This window comes from Xiphias gladius, chromosome 1 (genome assembly GCF_016859285.1).
Source record: "Xiphias gladius isolate SHS-SW01 ecotype Sanya breed wild chromosome 1, ASM1685928v1, whole genome shotgun sequence".
NCBI lineage: Eukaryota > Metazoa > Chordata > Actinopteri > Istiophoriformes > Xiphiidae > Xiphias > Xiphias gladius.
Genome location: NC_053400.1, coordinates 15,389,775 through 15,405,500, shown reverse-complemented (window position 1 = coordinate 15,405,500; position 15,726 = coordinate 15,389,775). Strand labels below are relative to the sequence as shown.

At 38.5% G+C, this 15,726-nt stretch overlaps 1 protein-coding gene across 4 annotated transcripts in view; it reads right to left on the bottom strand.

Annotated features, from left to right (window-relative positions):
- Positions 1 to 596: 596 nt before the first annotated feature.
- fam120b (family with sequence similarity 120B) overlaps positions 597 to 15,726 on the bottom strand; it is a 36,572-nt gene continuing 21,442 nt past the window's right edge. Inside the window, exon 15 of one of the 4 annotated variants that reach the window (XM_040133999.1) lies at positions 597 to 4,208. In XM_040133999.1, the coding sequence (XP_039989933.1) occupies positions 4,121 to 4,208 (88 nt within the window). In that variant the 3' untranslated portion in view covers positions 597 to 4,120. Of the gene's footprint in view, positions 4,209 to 6,500; positions 7,149 to 13,810; positions 14,180 to 15,726 lie in introns of those variants that run through there. The other 3 variants (XM_040134042.1, XM_040134015.1, XM_040134034.1) reach the window with 3 other exon arrangements.

Here is a 15,726-nt window from a genome sequence, read left to right as displayed (position 1 = left end):
GGTACAAATCAAACCCACAAACGCTGACTATCAGTAATATCAGATTCTATGTGAAGATAGTTGTAGTGATAGAGACAAGAATTCTTCCTTACAAATTATAGCTATATGATTACTACCACTTTGACTTTTATTCAACAGTGTACTGTGCTTCCCGCCTGCCTGCACTAGATGGCGGATTTGCTCTATTTTTTCCCACCTCTTCTTACCCTTTAATGTGTCTGTGATGACTGAACAGTTGAGATGGTTTAATAAACCAGGATCCCGTGATTCCGGGGTAGCTTTAAGGACACATCTTTCTGTCCTAGATATAAAAATAATTTTAATGGGCTTCTCCTTTGAAAACACAGTTGTGGACTAGAAATGATGTGTGTGGCCGAGCGTGTTGGGTTTTTCATTGTCCTTAATGTTTCGGGATTATAGTATTTTATTCTTTCTTTTCGTCCCTGTGTGTGTCTTTTGGGTTTAAAATATTTTTATCTATGCTACTGAAACATAGAAGTGGTAAACACACACCAGAAGTGCTGGTTATGGCACAAACTTCATAATTACCATAATTGCTTCAGGTGGTTGATGGCTTTTTAAGAGCATGTTTTGTATAAATAAAGAAAATGAGGAATGCAATTGCTCCCAAAAAAACAGCATAATAAATCATTAGAGGGGAGTGTGCCATTGTATGGTTTATTCTATGTGTAGGCTGCTTTCAAGAATGTCCCTTTTATAAAAAACAAATGGATTTGATGTCACCATTTATTTTATGTAGAATTATTCTTGTGTTAGAATAACCACAATTATGAAAGCAAAGATGTAAACACTTTCTGCCCTAATCCTTAGTCTTATTTATATTTAGATATGTATGCTGCCCATTACACTGGGGTTAAGATCTTTTGGTTTGAGATTAGATATGATTATCAAAGGCTAGAATTTAAAGAGGGCTAATTTAAATAGTTTTTAAATGGTAACCACATGAAGACTCCAGGCAGGTGTGATGAATACTTACATCACTGCATCAAATTTCATTTACATGTGATGGCTTCGATACCAAGTTGTGACACATCAAACATCATCTCTGTTGGAGGCAGTCAAAGTGTCACCTGGAAGACGCCTCATGTGGGACAGTACATATTACAGGGGCAGCACAATTGATAACACCAATTATGAGGACAACAACTATTATCATAGGGATGTCACATGCGATTGCACACCATTACAGTGACCATTACAGCGCAACAGTCTAGACTACCTACCTGTCCTTACTGGGATCCAAAAAGTCAAGACACCTTCATTTAAAGGGACAACAATGATTATATGGACAGCACAAGAGACACTCGCCACTTTTATTCAATTTTTACTTATCAAAAAAGAGGGTTGGTAATTTTGATCGAGAAACAACTTGAGACAAAAAGCCACATCTGTTGTTTAAAAAATATTCAGAGGGGCTAAATACACATTAAGGTTCATTATGGCTTACCCTTTTCATGCTTTATATGCAGACAGGGTCATGGACGATCTCTGTTGATGTACAGTATATATGTTTGATTTGGTTGAATACAGTATAATACTTTATAATACTGTACTTCACATGACAAAATGAGAGCTCACCAACTGCTGAGAATTGAGAATTAAAAATGGGACAACAGGGCAGGAGAGGTTAATAAACCCTCCGATAAAAGTTTCACAAAAACAACATCCCTCCTGTGAGAGAACTTAAAACTAGCTCTCCCCTTTTTATTTAGACTCCTAGCAGTATAATCCAACTAATCCAAGTAATACATGCACATTTTCTGCAGATCAGCGTCTCACTGCTGCAGGGATTGTGGCAAACTGCCTACCAGTGGAGAATCCAGAGCCACATGAGAGCGGCGGAGCCTTTATGTTCCTGAACAGAGCTGCAGCAGTAACTTTTCCTTCCAGTGGCTTTGGAGTTTATCTGAAAAGCCATTCAACAGAGTTAAGAAATAAGAGCTGCAGATTTTTGTTTGTCAGGTGAACAGAAACTAATAATATTTACAGCAGCATAGTAAATATATACTGCTGTCCAGTCTGTTAAAAAATAATTGCTGCAAGTAGTGACACAATACAAAAGCTCAGAAACATGAGATGATCCATTTTAACAAGCATTTCTGTTGAACTTGGAGGAGATTCAAAAGGAATGCGAGATCTCATATAAGTGGCAAACTGAAACCTAATGTAATATAATAACTGAGGTTGTCTGGGATGTCTAATAGAAAAACATAGCTTCATCTGTTTTAGCAATTGTTTCTAAGATAACACAGGATACAGGTTGCAATCAAGAGGGCACAAAGCTGACTCCAAAACAAACTCAAAGCAACAAGCTCTGACATACCATATTAACTAATCACACTCAGTTTACTAATGCACGCACACAGTTACCTGAAGGGAGCCAGAGGGACTCAAGCAGGCAGCCCAGCACACCAAAACAATAAGTAGAAATCATCCGGAAGCAACACAGAGCTGAACTTTCACAATGTAGGGACTCATTTGATTAAATGCTAATATGAAGATATTGTTTTATAGAATCTTAATCTCAATATGTGACAATTTCATAACTTCTATATGCTATCTGCAACATTTCAGCTGTTTTTGAGCTGTCCTTCACAATGCTTATTTGATAATCAAGTTGTTTAATTTGCAGTGAATGACAGTTTAAGTGAGTGCTGTACCAGAGCGACCCTTTGTAGCATCTTGCAGCTGCATAGTGCAGTGTAACCCACAGTATGCTGCGGGTGTTACCTGAACAGATCCACTGCAGTGTTGAGTACTCTGTTCTACAGTGCCTTGATGGCAGCCCCTTTCCCTGCCAGGCAGTCCAGGAATTTGAACCACTGACCCTCTGGTCACAAGGTCACTTTTACAACCACTTGGCTACTGTCCTCCTCAAATGTTTATATTCTGTGGCTTGCATGTTTGTCCTGTTCAAGCATTCTGTTGCATATTAAACCTGTAAAACTTAAGACTTTCCAGTGAGTTTATAATAACAAGGTACTTTTTATACAGCACCTAATGTACTAATTTTGTATTTACTAGGTCTGCATTAATCTTTATAAAAACGAATGGTTTTTTGTTCTTAATTCTGATGTGTTTGTCTGTCTGCTGAGTTATCTGCCCTACAGTGTGTGACTCAACATCCCAAATTGTCAGCACGCACACACACACTTTCTCTCTCAGCCACACTCACACACACACACACACACACACACACACACACATATCCTCTGTAGTGTGAGTGACATGTCTATCTTCAGAGGAAAGGAGGAGGGAGAACAGAGCAAGATACACAGCCTAAAACAGACACCAGTCAGGTAATCATAGATAAATCTGGGAGTGAATGTGTGTCTGTGTTAGTATTTGAGACGAGGCCCAACATGCTGAGCCAGCTAGTGAGCCTGATGTAGATCAGTGAATAGTACAGAGCCAGTATCTTTGAATGGACAGCTTACTAGACAGAGCTGGGTGAGCAGGAAAGCCTAAAAGACGGTTCTCGAACCAGTTCTGCTCACACGGTTGCCACGGTCATTTTATCATTCTTGTCCAGACCTGATAATCTATAGACCTTAATATCTGGTGAGAAGGAGAGACATTTTCCAACCCAAGTTACCCTCTGGTATCTGAGTGTCTGTGTGTGTGTTGTTGTTGCAGAGCAGCTTTTTCCCAGACGAGTGATAAGTGTCACCTCAGTGGGGGCTTTGACACCTGGGCTGGTGTAAAGGGGGTGGGGCGGGTGGGTGACAATTCTAGGGTTCACACCTCAATGACGGTAGGAGATGATCCTGTAACTAGCCTAATACACGCACACTAGTTTACACACCCACACACACTTCACATCACACACTCATTCATAGTGGAGATCTATGGCCATAGCGGTGACTTTGCATGTTCTAGCCCGTTTAATTATACCTCACATGACTGCCAACCATTTTCCAAAGTGCATAATACGTTTTCACATCTGCAGCCACTGTTTTCCATTCATCTTTGTGTGAAAGTCAGTCTGCAGGGCAGATCAACTTTCTTGAGATAAGCAGTATATAACAATGTACTCCCAATCCACTTTATTTTATTTTGTCTCACGTTAGCTGAAATACTTTTTTCACCACATGGTATTTCAGTTGTGAAACATTTGTGGAAGTTCCAACATGTGAAATCTGTCGACTGCCAAAAAGAATTGCAAAAACAATGTAGTCAAATCAAATCTGAAAGACAAACAAAAAAATACATGTTTGATATTGCCCCTTTCAAGGATAATGTGAATTCTGCCCTTTCTTGCATTAAAAAGCTATCTACTTGTCAGTACCCTCATTCCTTGGATGTCAGAGTGTCCTTAAATGTACCAGCAAGGAAAAGAAAAAAGTCCTGTTTGCAACTGCATCACCCTGCCACGATAATGAAACTTTTACAAATAAATAAATTAAAAGGAATAAACAGGACAAAATACTGTCTCTGATGTTTTACCCACGCCAAGCAGATTTCAAATATCTTCAAATTTAAAAAAAAAAAAGCCTGTTTTTTCTTACTGAGTGAACTAAATGGAAACTAATGGATGCCTTGAAGTTAGGAAGTCAGTCTGAAACTTATGGTATGGTTTGGAAAATGTTCAGAACACATCCAAATTGCACGAAATTCATGGCTAATGGGCTTAAACATGAAAAACCAATGGAATGATCTTTTTACCGTAATGGCAACCATTATTTTGTCAAACTGGATTCCTGCTGTAGAAATGCCTTTTTCTCACAAACATGCAGACATATTTAATTACTATTTTACAGTGATGTAAGAATGTCACCGTTTTCAGTCGTGTGGTTTATCGTCACATTGTCTCACTGTTGTTTGAGACATCTTTCCAATTCATTGGGGAACTTTATTTGCGTGAAAGGTTTGATCGCACAGCAACACACACACATGCCCCCTGGGACAGTTAATAGCAGCAGCATCAGAGTAGGACAGCTGCTGTGTGCACCATCACATTAGACGGTGTTTTGAAGTGGAATATCTCACATTACATTATAGTCTTAAAATTGGCCAAAGTGACAAATGGCTTTTTCGAACACTGATACTACAACCGCTACTAAACATTAGACATGTGTGATAATGATGTGGACATCCTGGAAGAGGTCAGAAGCTCGCCAGGCAGGTAAACTGCCATCTCTCTAACACTAAGGGGATGACAAAGCTCTATACTCCCATGCAGACCCTGTAAACTCTCTTGCTGCCTCTCTCTCACACAGACACAGACACATACATATCCTGTTCCTTTTGACAAATACATGCTAAAGAGAGACTGGGACTCATTTGTACTATTTAATGCTTCTGTGAGACTTCTTTCTTCCTTTCTTGTGCTTGGCACAGCATCTTACTCATATTCTCATATTCTGGGTATTCTGGGTGACTATTGTGAGTAATTTTGCCTCTCCCATCTCATCTCCTTTTAAGACACTCTCTTTTGCAAAAACACACAATCATACACATAAGACAGAGCTTCTAGCTACACTAAGGCTAAATCTGTGTGTGTGTATGTGTGTGTATGTGTGTGTGTGTGTGTTTGTCAGTCCCGTGCTAAAGGGAAGTGTCTGTGCTTATCAAAGAGCAGGATGAGGTGACATGTACCTGCTGAAGCACTATCAGCGTTTTACTGGGCTGCAACACCCCCATTACACAGAGACAGTGTGTGATGTGATTGTGTGTGCGTTTAGCGAAGTTAAACTACAGAGGTATGTTTCCAAATAAAAATCTATTTGACATTTATGTGCTGCTAAAATGACGGGTTTGCGACCAGATTAGGTCAGTATGTAGCACTTTGACTCACAATGTTGTTAAAGAGTTTTGAAGATTTCTAAATTCAACCAAAGGTGCCCAAGTGTCCAATTGGAAAAAGATGATGTGGCAACACCTGGGTTGCACCTCATCAGTGAAATGGAGAAATCCCCCCTCTCTCTCTCTCTCTCTCTCTCTCTCGTTTTTCACAGTGATCAAAGTGTTTCTAGTCAAGTGTTTACAACCATGACTGTGATTTACAAAGAGGAAGACGCCACCATGGTGTGACAGGGTTTAAAATATCCATTAAACTGCTCCTTTTCAATTTTTCCTCTGAAAATGGTGCATTTTCTAAGTAGATTTAGGGGGAAATTGTGATTAATGACTAATTAATTTATGTTTGTCATGTTTTGTGGCTTGCTTCAGTGACTGCCATGTTCACTTCAAATAAGTCTACTGCTGCCATGTGGTAAGGAAGCAAACAGCACTGCTATCAGATATCAGGATTTCTCAGATATAATTTAAAGAAATATTTTGAACTTAATGTAGAAAAAAATACGTGTGCAGATAAACCAAGACAGAGTCATTGCCGAATCTCTTTTCATTTCTTCTCAGCTTGTATTAAAGCTCAGAGATGATGATCAGGGAAAGAAAAGAGCTGGGCTTTTAATAGTCTCGTCCTTCAAGGATCAGAGAAACACAAAAAAAAAATTATGACCATGTGTTATGTATTGTGTAATGGATAGTCTTATGCATAATTTTCCATTGAGGCATTCTGCTTTACTACAGTAAATCTACACATAAATCTACAATAAAGAGAGATTCATTTTATCTGTACATTAGAAAGTGTACACCCTGTCATATGTTAAAACATCTGAATCTTTGCTTCAAGGGCTCTGACTTTGTTGCACCATTCTCCTTAAACCATCAATGTGTTGTACACGGTACAGCACTACATGGTTTTCCAAACTGGATGGAAAGTTGGCATATGCAGGATGTATACATATATATACATATATGCTGTAACTGTAGGTCTCAATGAACCTATTGCTAAAAGGGCTAACAGCCAAATGGCAAAGACTAGAAGGCAAATATTGACAAGAAAGCAGAATATGTACAGTTCTTTGTCACCTTTGTGGAAGAAAAAGTGCTTTAGATGAGCTGCACATCAGAGCAGATTTCTGAAGTAATCATCCTACTGGAGAATGAGTGTCCCTGCATTGAGCTCTGGGATTTCCCTGTTATCCTGACATCTGACCATGACCCTCTATCCCCAACCTCCCAAACCTGCCTGCTTGTTAACCTGGTCGTCATGCATGTGACCTATCAGCACTTCAGAGGAAGTCCCAACAGCAAGTCATCTGTGGAGGGTTAAACCGTTACTGAAAGACAAGAGAGTAAGAGAGAGAGAGAGAGAGAGAGAGAGATGAATGAGAACTAGGGAAAGGAAGAAAGAGAAGCACAGTCAAAGTGTCATGATTCATGCATTAACACAGGAATGCCATTGAGAAGTGGAACAGGCACGGTAGTTTCCAGCAACAGGGGGGACAGCATGAGCATGTTATTGATGATCTAGTTAAAGGGAGAATCCACAGCAAAACAAAATCCATGTGTGCTGCTTTTCCACTGATCTTGTAGGGTGTTTCAATACAAAACTAAACATAAAAATTATGTATGTCTACAATACTAACATTCTAACAAATTAAATATATATAAATGGGGTGCAATTTATAATTGATAAATGCTGCTGGTTGTAGCTACATACAGTATTTACTGACTATTTACAGGCATGAGGGTGGTATCTGTCTTCTTATCTAGCTTTCCGGAAGAAAATGAATAAGCGAATTTTCCAAAATTTTGAACTATTCCTTTAATTGGTGATTCTGGCAAGGTGGAATGGAAATGTGTACTTTTAGACTGTTACTAAGCCAGAGAGCAGAGGTGGAAAAATAAACGTTTTACTGGCACTTTACATGAGTATTTCCACTTGTGGGACTTACATACTTTATTCCGTAATCATTTAAATACAGTAGATTTTACTGTATATCATTTATCTGACAGTAACAGTTATGGGTTACTTACCAAGATACAGATTGACTTTCAAATCATACAATAAGCTCAATAATAACCAACTTTGGACAAAGCTACTTTGAATATCTAATAAATTCTTATTACATATTAAAGCACCAATGTTTTAATACTACTTTTTACTTTAGATACTGATACTATAAATACAATGCTTAATTCTACACTAGGTACTGTAGGTTTTATAACAGATACTAATTTTAAAAGATATTACCCACCACACTTAGAGTATACTCACTCGCTTAGATTATGAGATACAGTTGTGGGAGCAGAAACCCACAGACATCTGTGAAGATGACTGTCTCACAGCAAGAGGCAAAACAATGAATTTTTTTTTTCATCATTAGATTGAACACAAAATAGCTGCAGATGGGAGCACTCACTGTGTCAACGCACACTGCACGCAGACTGTTGCTCACTGTTTCAAGAATTTTTAAAAGAAACAAAGTAAGCAGGTACAACTGCGGAGCTGAAATTATAATGTGCAAAGAATTAGGATCAGACTGCTCTCTCTCTCTCTGTGTGTGTGTGCGTGTGTGTGTGTGCGTGTGTGTGCGTGTGTGTGTGTGTGTGTGTGTGTGTGTGTGTGTGTGTGTGTGTGTGTGTGTGTGTGTGTGCGTGCGTGCGCACGCAGGGTTTGAATGCTGTAACGTGTGTGTGTTTAAGACCTTGTGGGGTTCAGTCACCCAACATTACCCAAACAGGTAGACACAGACAAAAATCCCATTCTTGACCCAGTGGAGAATAAATTATCCAAACCTCTTTGCTCTAAGCAGAACCAAAGACATGAATATTTATAGTTGAAGGGAAGGAGGATGGATGTCTCTGCATGGTTGACAGGATTGTACAACTGAACTAAATTCCACTAAACCTCACATAGATCTCATTCAAACAGACAGGAGAGAAAGATAAAAGTAGAAAGAAGATGAAGAGAAGAAAAAAAAGAGAAAATGGTAAGACTGATCTCAGAAAAAGAGCAAACAAAACAAAGGAAGACGTCAAGAGAAGAGTTTAAAAAAAGAACCAGTAAAGTCGAAAAGTGGTCTGAGGCTACAAGCGATTGCAGCTAAAACGCTCACAAATACACACAACCAGATGTGCTACACAACTATAGTTTGCACGCTTACATACATAATGCAGAGAGATGTCTTGGTTAACCATAACTAGTTGATAATACTGTGGTCGGTAATGCCATGTTTGCTGAATATTTTCTATGATTCAATTGTTGTTGCACAATATAACACCCACTCATACAAAGAGATATATTGTGTTCAACAGGTCTGCTTGCATGTTTTTCTGCATCTGCTAGCCAAGATAATATTACAACTGCTCAAGTCAGAGCCAAGAAGCAAAAACAGAAGCTTCACAGTCGGACTCGTGGGACACAACTGTATTTTTACACAGTGAGAGGCTGCGTTCACCTGCAGGCACGGTGTGTTGGAAAACTTCTATGTCCCTTCTTGATTGGTCATAAAAGAACAAAGAACAAAGCATGACAGAAACGAACGGTCAGATGATCAAACAACCAGATTATGTAAACAAATTTATTTGGGTATAAAACTGAAAGTTAACAAAGACTTTTCATTGCACAGGAAAAAACCGTGCATGTAAAAAAAAAAGAAAAAAAAAAAAAGGCATTTATGGTAGGTCAAAGTTGAATCAGGTGGTGGGTCTGCAAGCTGCGATGGATAATTTTACTGTTTTCCTTTGTTTTCTCCTCCAAATATGTTAGTCTACTGGGGGTTTCTTTAAAACTTGTATGATTGTCTGTTTATTACCCTGTCTGACTTCTGTTTAGCAATGTAACAATGTTCCCAGATCTCAGTGATTATCTTGGCGACTACAGTGTTATTATTGTGGAAATATACCAAAACTATCCTTCAGCCCAAGCAGGTGTAGAACACCTTAACTTGAAACAAGTAAGGCCCAAATGAGTCTGGAGATATAAAATCAGTGGTTCTCTAACAACAACGTGTGGAGTGGAAACAGGTGTTTTACCATCACTGTAGTTAATACTCGGATATCACTGAGACATCATGAGGTGCACGTCTTGAATTTTTCAGAGGAAATTTTACAGGAACTACATTCTACTTAAGAAAGAGTCCATATAAAAATGGTTGGGATTGAGGTTTGTGGAATAAAGAAAACATAAGAAAACATTTTTTTCATTTGGTTTCAGTTTCTAATAAGGTTCCTTTCATTAGGGGCTTATAAACTGTAAATATAAATAAATGTATATTGGGGTTTTGTCCAGAAGTTTTCTCCTGAAGGTAAATGAATGGTCCAGTGGTTTTATCCTGATGAATCAAAGAGCTGGCTAAAAACACAAAACAAGCAAAATGCTGGAGGAGGATACACACCAAAGGTTTTTGGTGTGTTCCATGGCTTACTGTATAACTGATCTACAAAGGATCAGTAAATGTTTCATTAACCATTTATAGAGCCAATAGTTCAGCTTTTTTTTTTGTTATTTTGGTGTAGGGCTGCAACTAACAGTTGTTTTCATTATTGATTAATCCACCGATTTTTAGCTTTATTAATAAATCAATAATTTTGTCAAAAAAATGTCAGAAAATAACGTCCATTATATTCTGCCAGAGCTCAAGATGACATTTTCAAATGTCTTGCTTTGTCTACTCAATAGACCAAAACCTAAAGATATTAAGTTTACAATGATATATGACAAAGAAAACCATCAACTTTTCATGTTTGAAAAGCTGGTACCAGCATTTATGCTTGCAAAATTACTGAAATTGATTATTAAAATAGTTACAGATTAATTTTCTGTTGATTGATTAACCAATTAATCGTTTCAACTCTGGTTTGGTGAACTGATCCTTTAATGTTTAACCCTAAAAATCAGCCTTGTCAATTTGTGAATTATCCTCCTAAACCAAGTGATTTTCTGGTAATTGCACCAAATGTTTGCACAAGCTGAGTTATACCTGTTTCACAAATACAGACTATAAATCACATAGGCATGGACTTCTCATGTGATATTTTAAAGTATCTATTTGCTTTTCTCTGCTGTTGACAAGTGAAACTAGAGAAACAATTCAGTCAGTTTCCTTGTATTCATTCTAAGGAATTGACGAACAATTGTCTCTTGTCTTTTGGGACCAAGGAAACATGGCACGGCTCTTGATGACAAGCAATAAGCATTAACACTAATAACAACAGAAGTTTTACTTATGGAAAATGTAATAGCATATTTAAGGCATGTCTGAGTTAGTAGATAGTGGAGACAGTGGTGAGAGACCAACAAAATCAGAAAGACTGTACGTGGTTGACGTAAAACCAAGATCATAATTTGGGCTCAAACACAAAACACCACAACATGGAATGAGCTTCAGCTGCCAAATAACCAGGATGCTCCAGTTAGTCCTATGCTGCTGCACTGGAGGGAGATCCTTGTGTGGGGTTTTTTTTTACTACACAGCACTGACTGGCACCTTAAAATTCTTACTGTTTAATAACTACACAGGTTATAAGTGGATAATTAATTTAATACCACTGACACTTACCAGTGACCAAAATACAAATATTGTTTATTCTTTTTCTGGAGTAATACATATTTAAAATCAACAATTTGTTTTGACTCCAACATGTAGGACAAACTCTAGCTTACTGAAACAAAAGCTAAAACTACATCTGTAAGCAGCAAAACAGTGACTTGGGATCCAGCCCAACCAGGTATGAAGACTAAAAGTTGATTTCAAAGATTTGTTAGAGAAGTGTTTAATGTGAAATAATTCTTCCTCAACACGGTTACAAGATAGCACCATCTTCCCACAGTTTGTGTCTTTCAGGTTGGAAGAGACTGGAACATCACTGCCATGTTTGGTGAATTTTCATTAAAGGGAAGCAATTGTTTTTATATCCATTAGATAAATATTACTTTTATTTTATGTAAATCCCACACACACCATCCTGCTGCTTTAAATACCAAGTAGAGCAGCGACTGTCGATAAACCCGCCTCTGTGAATGGTCCTCGACAAATGCACTTTTCCCTCCTCTTTGCTAAAAATTACAGTGCCCAGCTATTTTAGGAAATTTCTCAGCCCTTTTAAAAAATAAAATTATGTATTTGAAATTTTTTTTTTTTTTTAGGATTTATGAGTAGGAACCACTGAGCTTGGAGCTGAGAGCCACAGACACAGATGCAAAAAAATTAACAGCTTGACCAATTAATTTTAGTTTTTTGACCTTTCCAGGGAATTGTTGGCAGTACTAAAAATATAGAGTAATTCCAGCTGTGTCCTTTCAATATAAGGTACAATAATATACAATAGAAAATACCAAAAATGCAAATAAATTAAAAATACATCTAAAAATTTTATAGCCTACAGTATGCGTTTCAAATTAGAGTGACAGACTTGTAAAGTCCTCTAGGTTGTATGGAACATTTGGAGAAAATTTTTGAAGCCATAGCATCTCTGCTGATTTTTTAATAATTTGGAACCTCAGAAAATTGGTATTTTGCCATCATCAAGAGAAAAAGTCATTTAGGTCCAGACCACCCTGCTGTGCTTAACTTTGTGAGTATTGGTAGGAGCACTGTTTCTAAGCTGTTGTTTTTGTGTTCACATTAATGTGTCTGAAGTCAGACAGACGCCACTATGAAAAGTCACTGACACCCATATTCTGAGTTTACCAACATGTCCCAGGAAATCAATGTCACTGATTCCCTGCACGCAAACAAGCAACAGGGACCCGTCATTGGTTTCAGCAGGTTCAAATTAAAACACATCAACTGTTTTTACTTCTGAAACTCACAGCAGAAAATAGTTTTTGTCTTCACCAGAGAGACCAGAAACGAAACATACTGAAACTATGCAGATATTATGTGGTCAGCTGGACTAACACACTTTGTTTTAATTTGACTGAATACAGTGGAGAGGGATGGGGGATAGTGAAAGGAGACAGCAAACACATTAGAGAACACACACACACACACACACACACACACACACACACACACACACACACACACACACACACACACACACACACACACACACACACACACACACACACACACACACACACATTTGTATATCTATCTTTGTGAGGACACTCATTGAAATAATGCATTCCCTAAATCTCAGTCTGGTCCTCACAATGTATAGCTATACAAGTACACACACACACACGCACACGCACACGCACACGCACACGCACACACACTTTCACAAACACACACACACAAACACACACATTTTTACAAAAGAAGTAGGGGTCTCACGAGAGGTGTCTCAGAGGAGATGGGCTGACATATGGCCAGCAGACCACTGCACTGGGTGGAGCAGGGTTTGTGTTTGTGTGTGTGTGTCTGTGTAGTGGGTAGGTGGGGCCAGTTAATGTGTGTGCATATGTGTGTGTGCACGTGTGTGTGTGTGTGTGTGTTAGGGTGGGGCTGCTGAATGGTCTGACTGAGGCTGCAGATGAATAGACCAGTGGTTAGAGACAGTTGAAACTCAATATTCATTTTCACTGTTGCCCTGCTGCTGTTTGACTGTGTGTCTCTATCTGTGTGTGTGGTTGTAAGCACAGATTATACTTGTTTTGTGTTTATATGAATTAAATTGTATAAATATATAAATCTCAATGCTCAACAACCTTTAAAATCTTCTTAACGTTCTTTTAAAACCCCAGAGGAATCAAAAGGATAGAAAATATTCTGTCATTTTTGATATGATAAAAGTAAAGGAAACCTATCTTGAAGTCTTCAATGACCACAACAGTTTCTCAAGCTTCTTTAAAACTAATAATCATTGGAAAGACTTTCTTTCCAATGGAAAAAAAAAAAAAAAACAGCAAACAACTAAACAAACAAAGAAGAAATGGCAACCTTTGTGTAAGGACTACAGGAGGTTTCAAAGAAAAAACACTTAGGAAGGATGTGAAAATCTAACACGCAACAGATTTTGCACAAACCTAAAAGTACTTTATTTTTTCTCATTGTATAAAATTAAAATTAAAATGAATCTGAATAGAACAGAGCACAATTTCAAGTTTCAAGTCCCCAACTAAACTTTTTTTTTTTTTTCCCTGAAATCTCTCTCTTCAAACCTTAAAGACTGCTATAGTTCCATCACTGTCCATTGATTAAAATGTACAACGTTTTATTCTTGGTTTGTAAATGGTCTCGGTGGGTTAGCTGGTTCTCCTGGAGACAATGTCCTTAGTGAGCTACAGTATTAAAAAAAAAAAATCACTGTGAATGGAGACCAAAAGAGAACTGGGATAACGTAGGAGCAGGTCGTCTTGGAGGGTCAACCTCGTTTCATCAACATGTGGGAATTCCTCCACTCTGCCAGTCAATTCCTAAACATAAACACATACAAACACACACACACACAACCACACACACACAGAGCCAGGGGTTGTTTGACAGGCTATTTGACAGAATGGCCTATCGCCATGGTTACAGCAGCACTCCATCAGTCCATTCAAGGAACAGATGGCCGATGTGCAACAGGAGGCATATGTTTCAATGAACACACACACACACACACACACACACACACACACATACACGTACTCACACAAGGACAGGCACACAAACACACACCCACGACACTCTCCGTCTCATTCACACACACACACACACACACACACACACACACACACACACACACACACACACACACACACACACACACACACACACACACACACACGCATGGATGCGCCCCCGCTCAGAGGGAGGGTATTGAACAACCAGCAGCATATGTTCCACTAGTCAGAGAGTATTCATTCAAGGACAGACAGAGAGAGAGGAGAGGAGGAGGGGGGACGGCTGTGGAAGGGAGAGACAGAGATACACGGAAGGCAAAAGAGTGAGGGAGGGATGGATGGAGGTGAAAAGAGATGATAAAGGCGGATAGGAAAAGGGAGGAGGGAGATATTGGGAGGAGAGGAGTGAGTAGAGAAGAGAGCTTCTGCCCACGACTGGAAGCAAACACAGCGGCTGCGAGTGCTGATGTTGACATGGTGCTGAAGCCGGAGGCCACACTTTTGTCTTTTGCTGTTAAAAAACCTCACGGCTCTTTGTTTAGGCATGAATTCTGAATAAGAACCAGTCCCAAAATTATAATGACCAGAGAATCATTATTTTCAGTCAAACTAAACTGTTGATCGAGTAACAAGTTCCTGAGAAGTTCAATGAACAGCAGCTGCGGTTACCACAAAACATGAGCACTCAGTAAAATAAACAGGCTTGGCTTTCTGCTTACACACTCCAGCACTCAGTGGTGGAAAGTACTGCACTTAAGTACAATTTCTAAGTAGGTGTACTCTACTTGAGTATTTCCATTTTCTGCTCCATTCTACTTCACTTCATTACAAAGGATAATTTTGTACTTTTCATTGCATTCATCTGACAGCTATAGTTAACAGTTACTTTTTCAGATTAAGATTTTACATTAAGAAAGACATTGTTAAAGATTAAATCAGTGGCTCCCAACCTTTCTGGCTTCCGACCCCTTACAAAAAAGCTGTGTCCAGTTGGGAACCCTGTGACACCCCCACTTGATTTCTCATTTATCATGCCTTAATTGGTAGACAAATTTGATTTTCTTTTGAAAATGCAAAAAATGACAAAATCAGTTTAACATTCTTTTGACGTGTTAAATATCAGATTTGCACTGGATCAAAGCACATATTATTGAAATTGTGACCAATGACTAAAAAAAGGATGTTTAGAAAAACTTGCGCTGTAGCCTTATTTTTTGACCAATTTGAAATATTTCAATTAGTTCGGCTAGTACTTTAAGTGCTGTAAAGGAAATTGTAAAATTCCACTGTGGAAATTAATGGGAGTGAGCTAGAGACAGGCTAGCTGTTTCCCTTTGTTTACAGTCTTTATACTA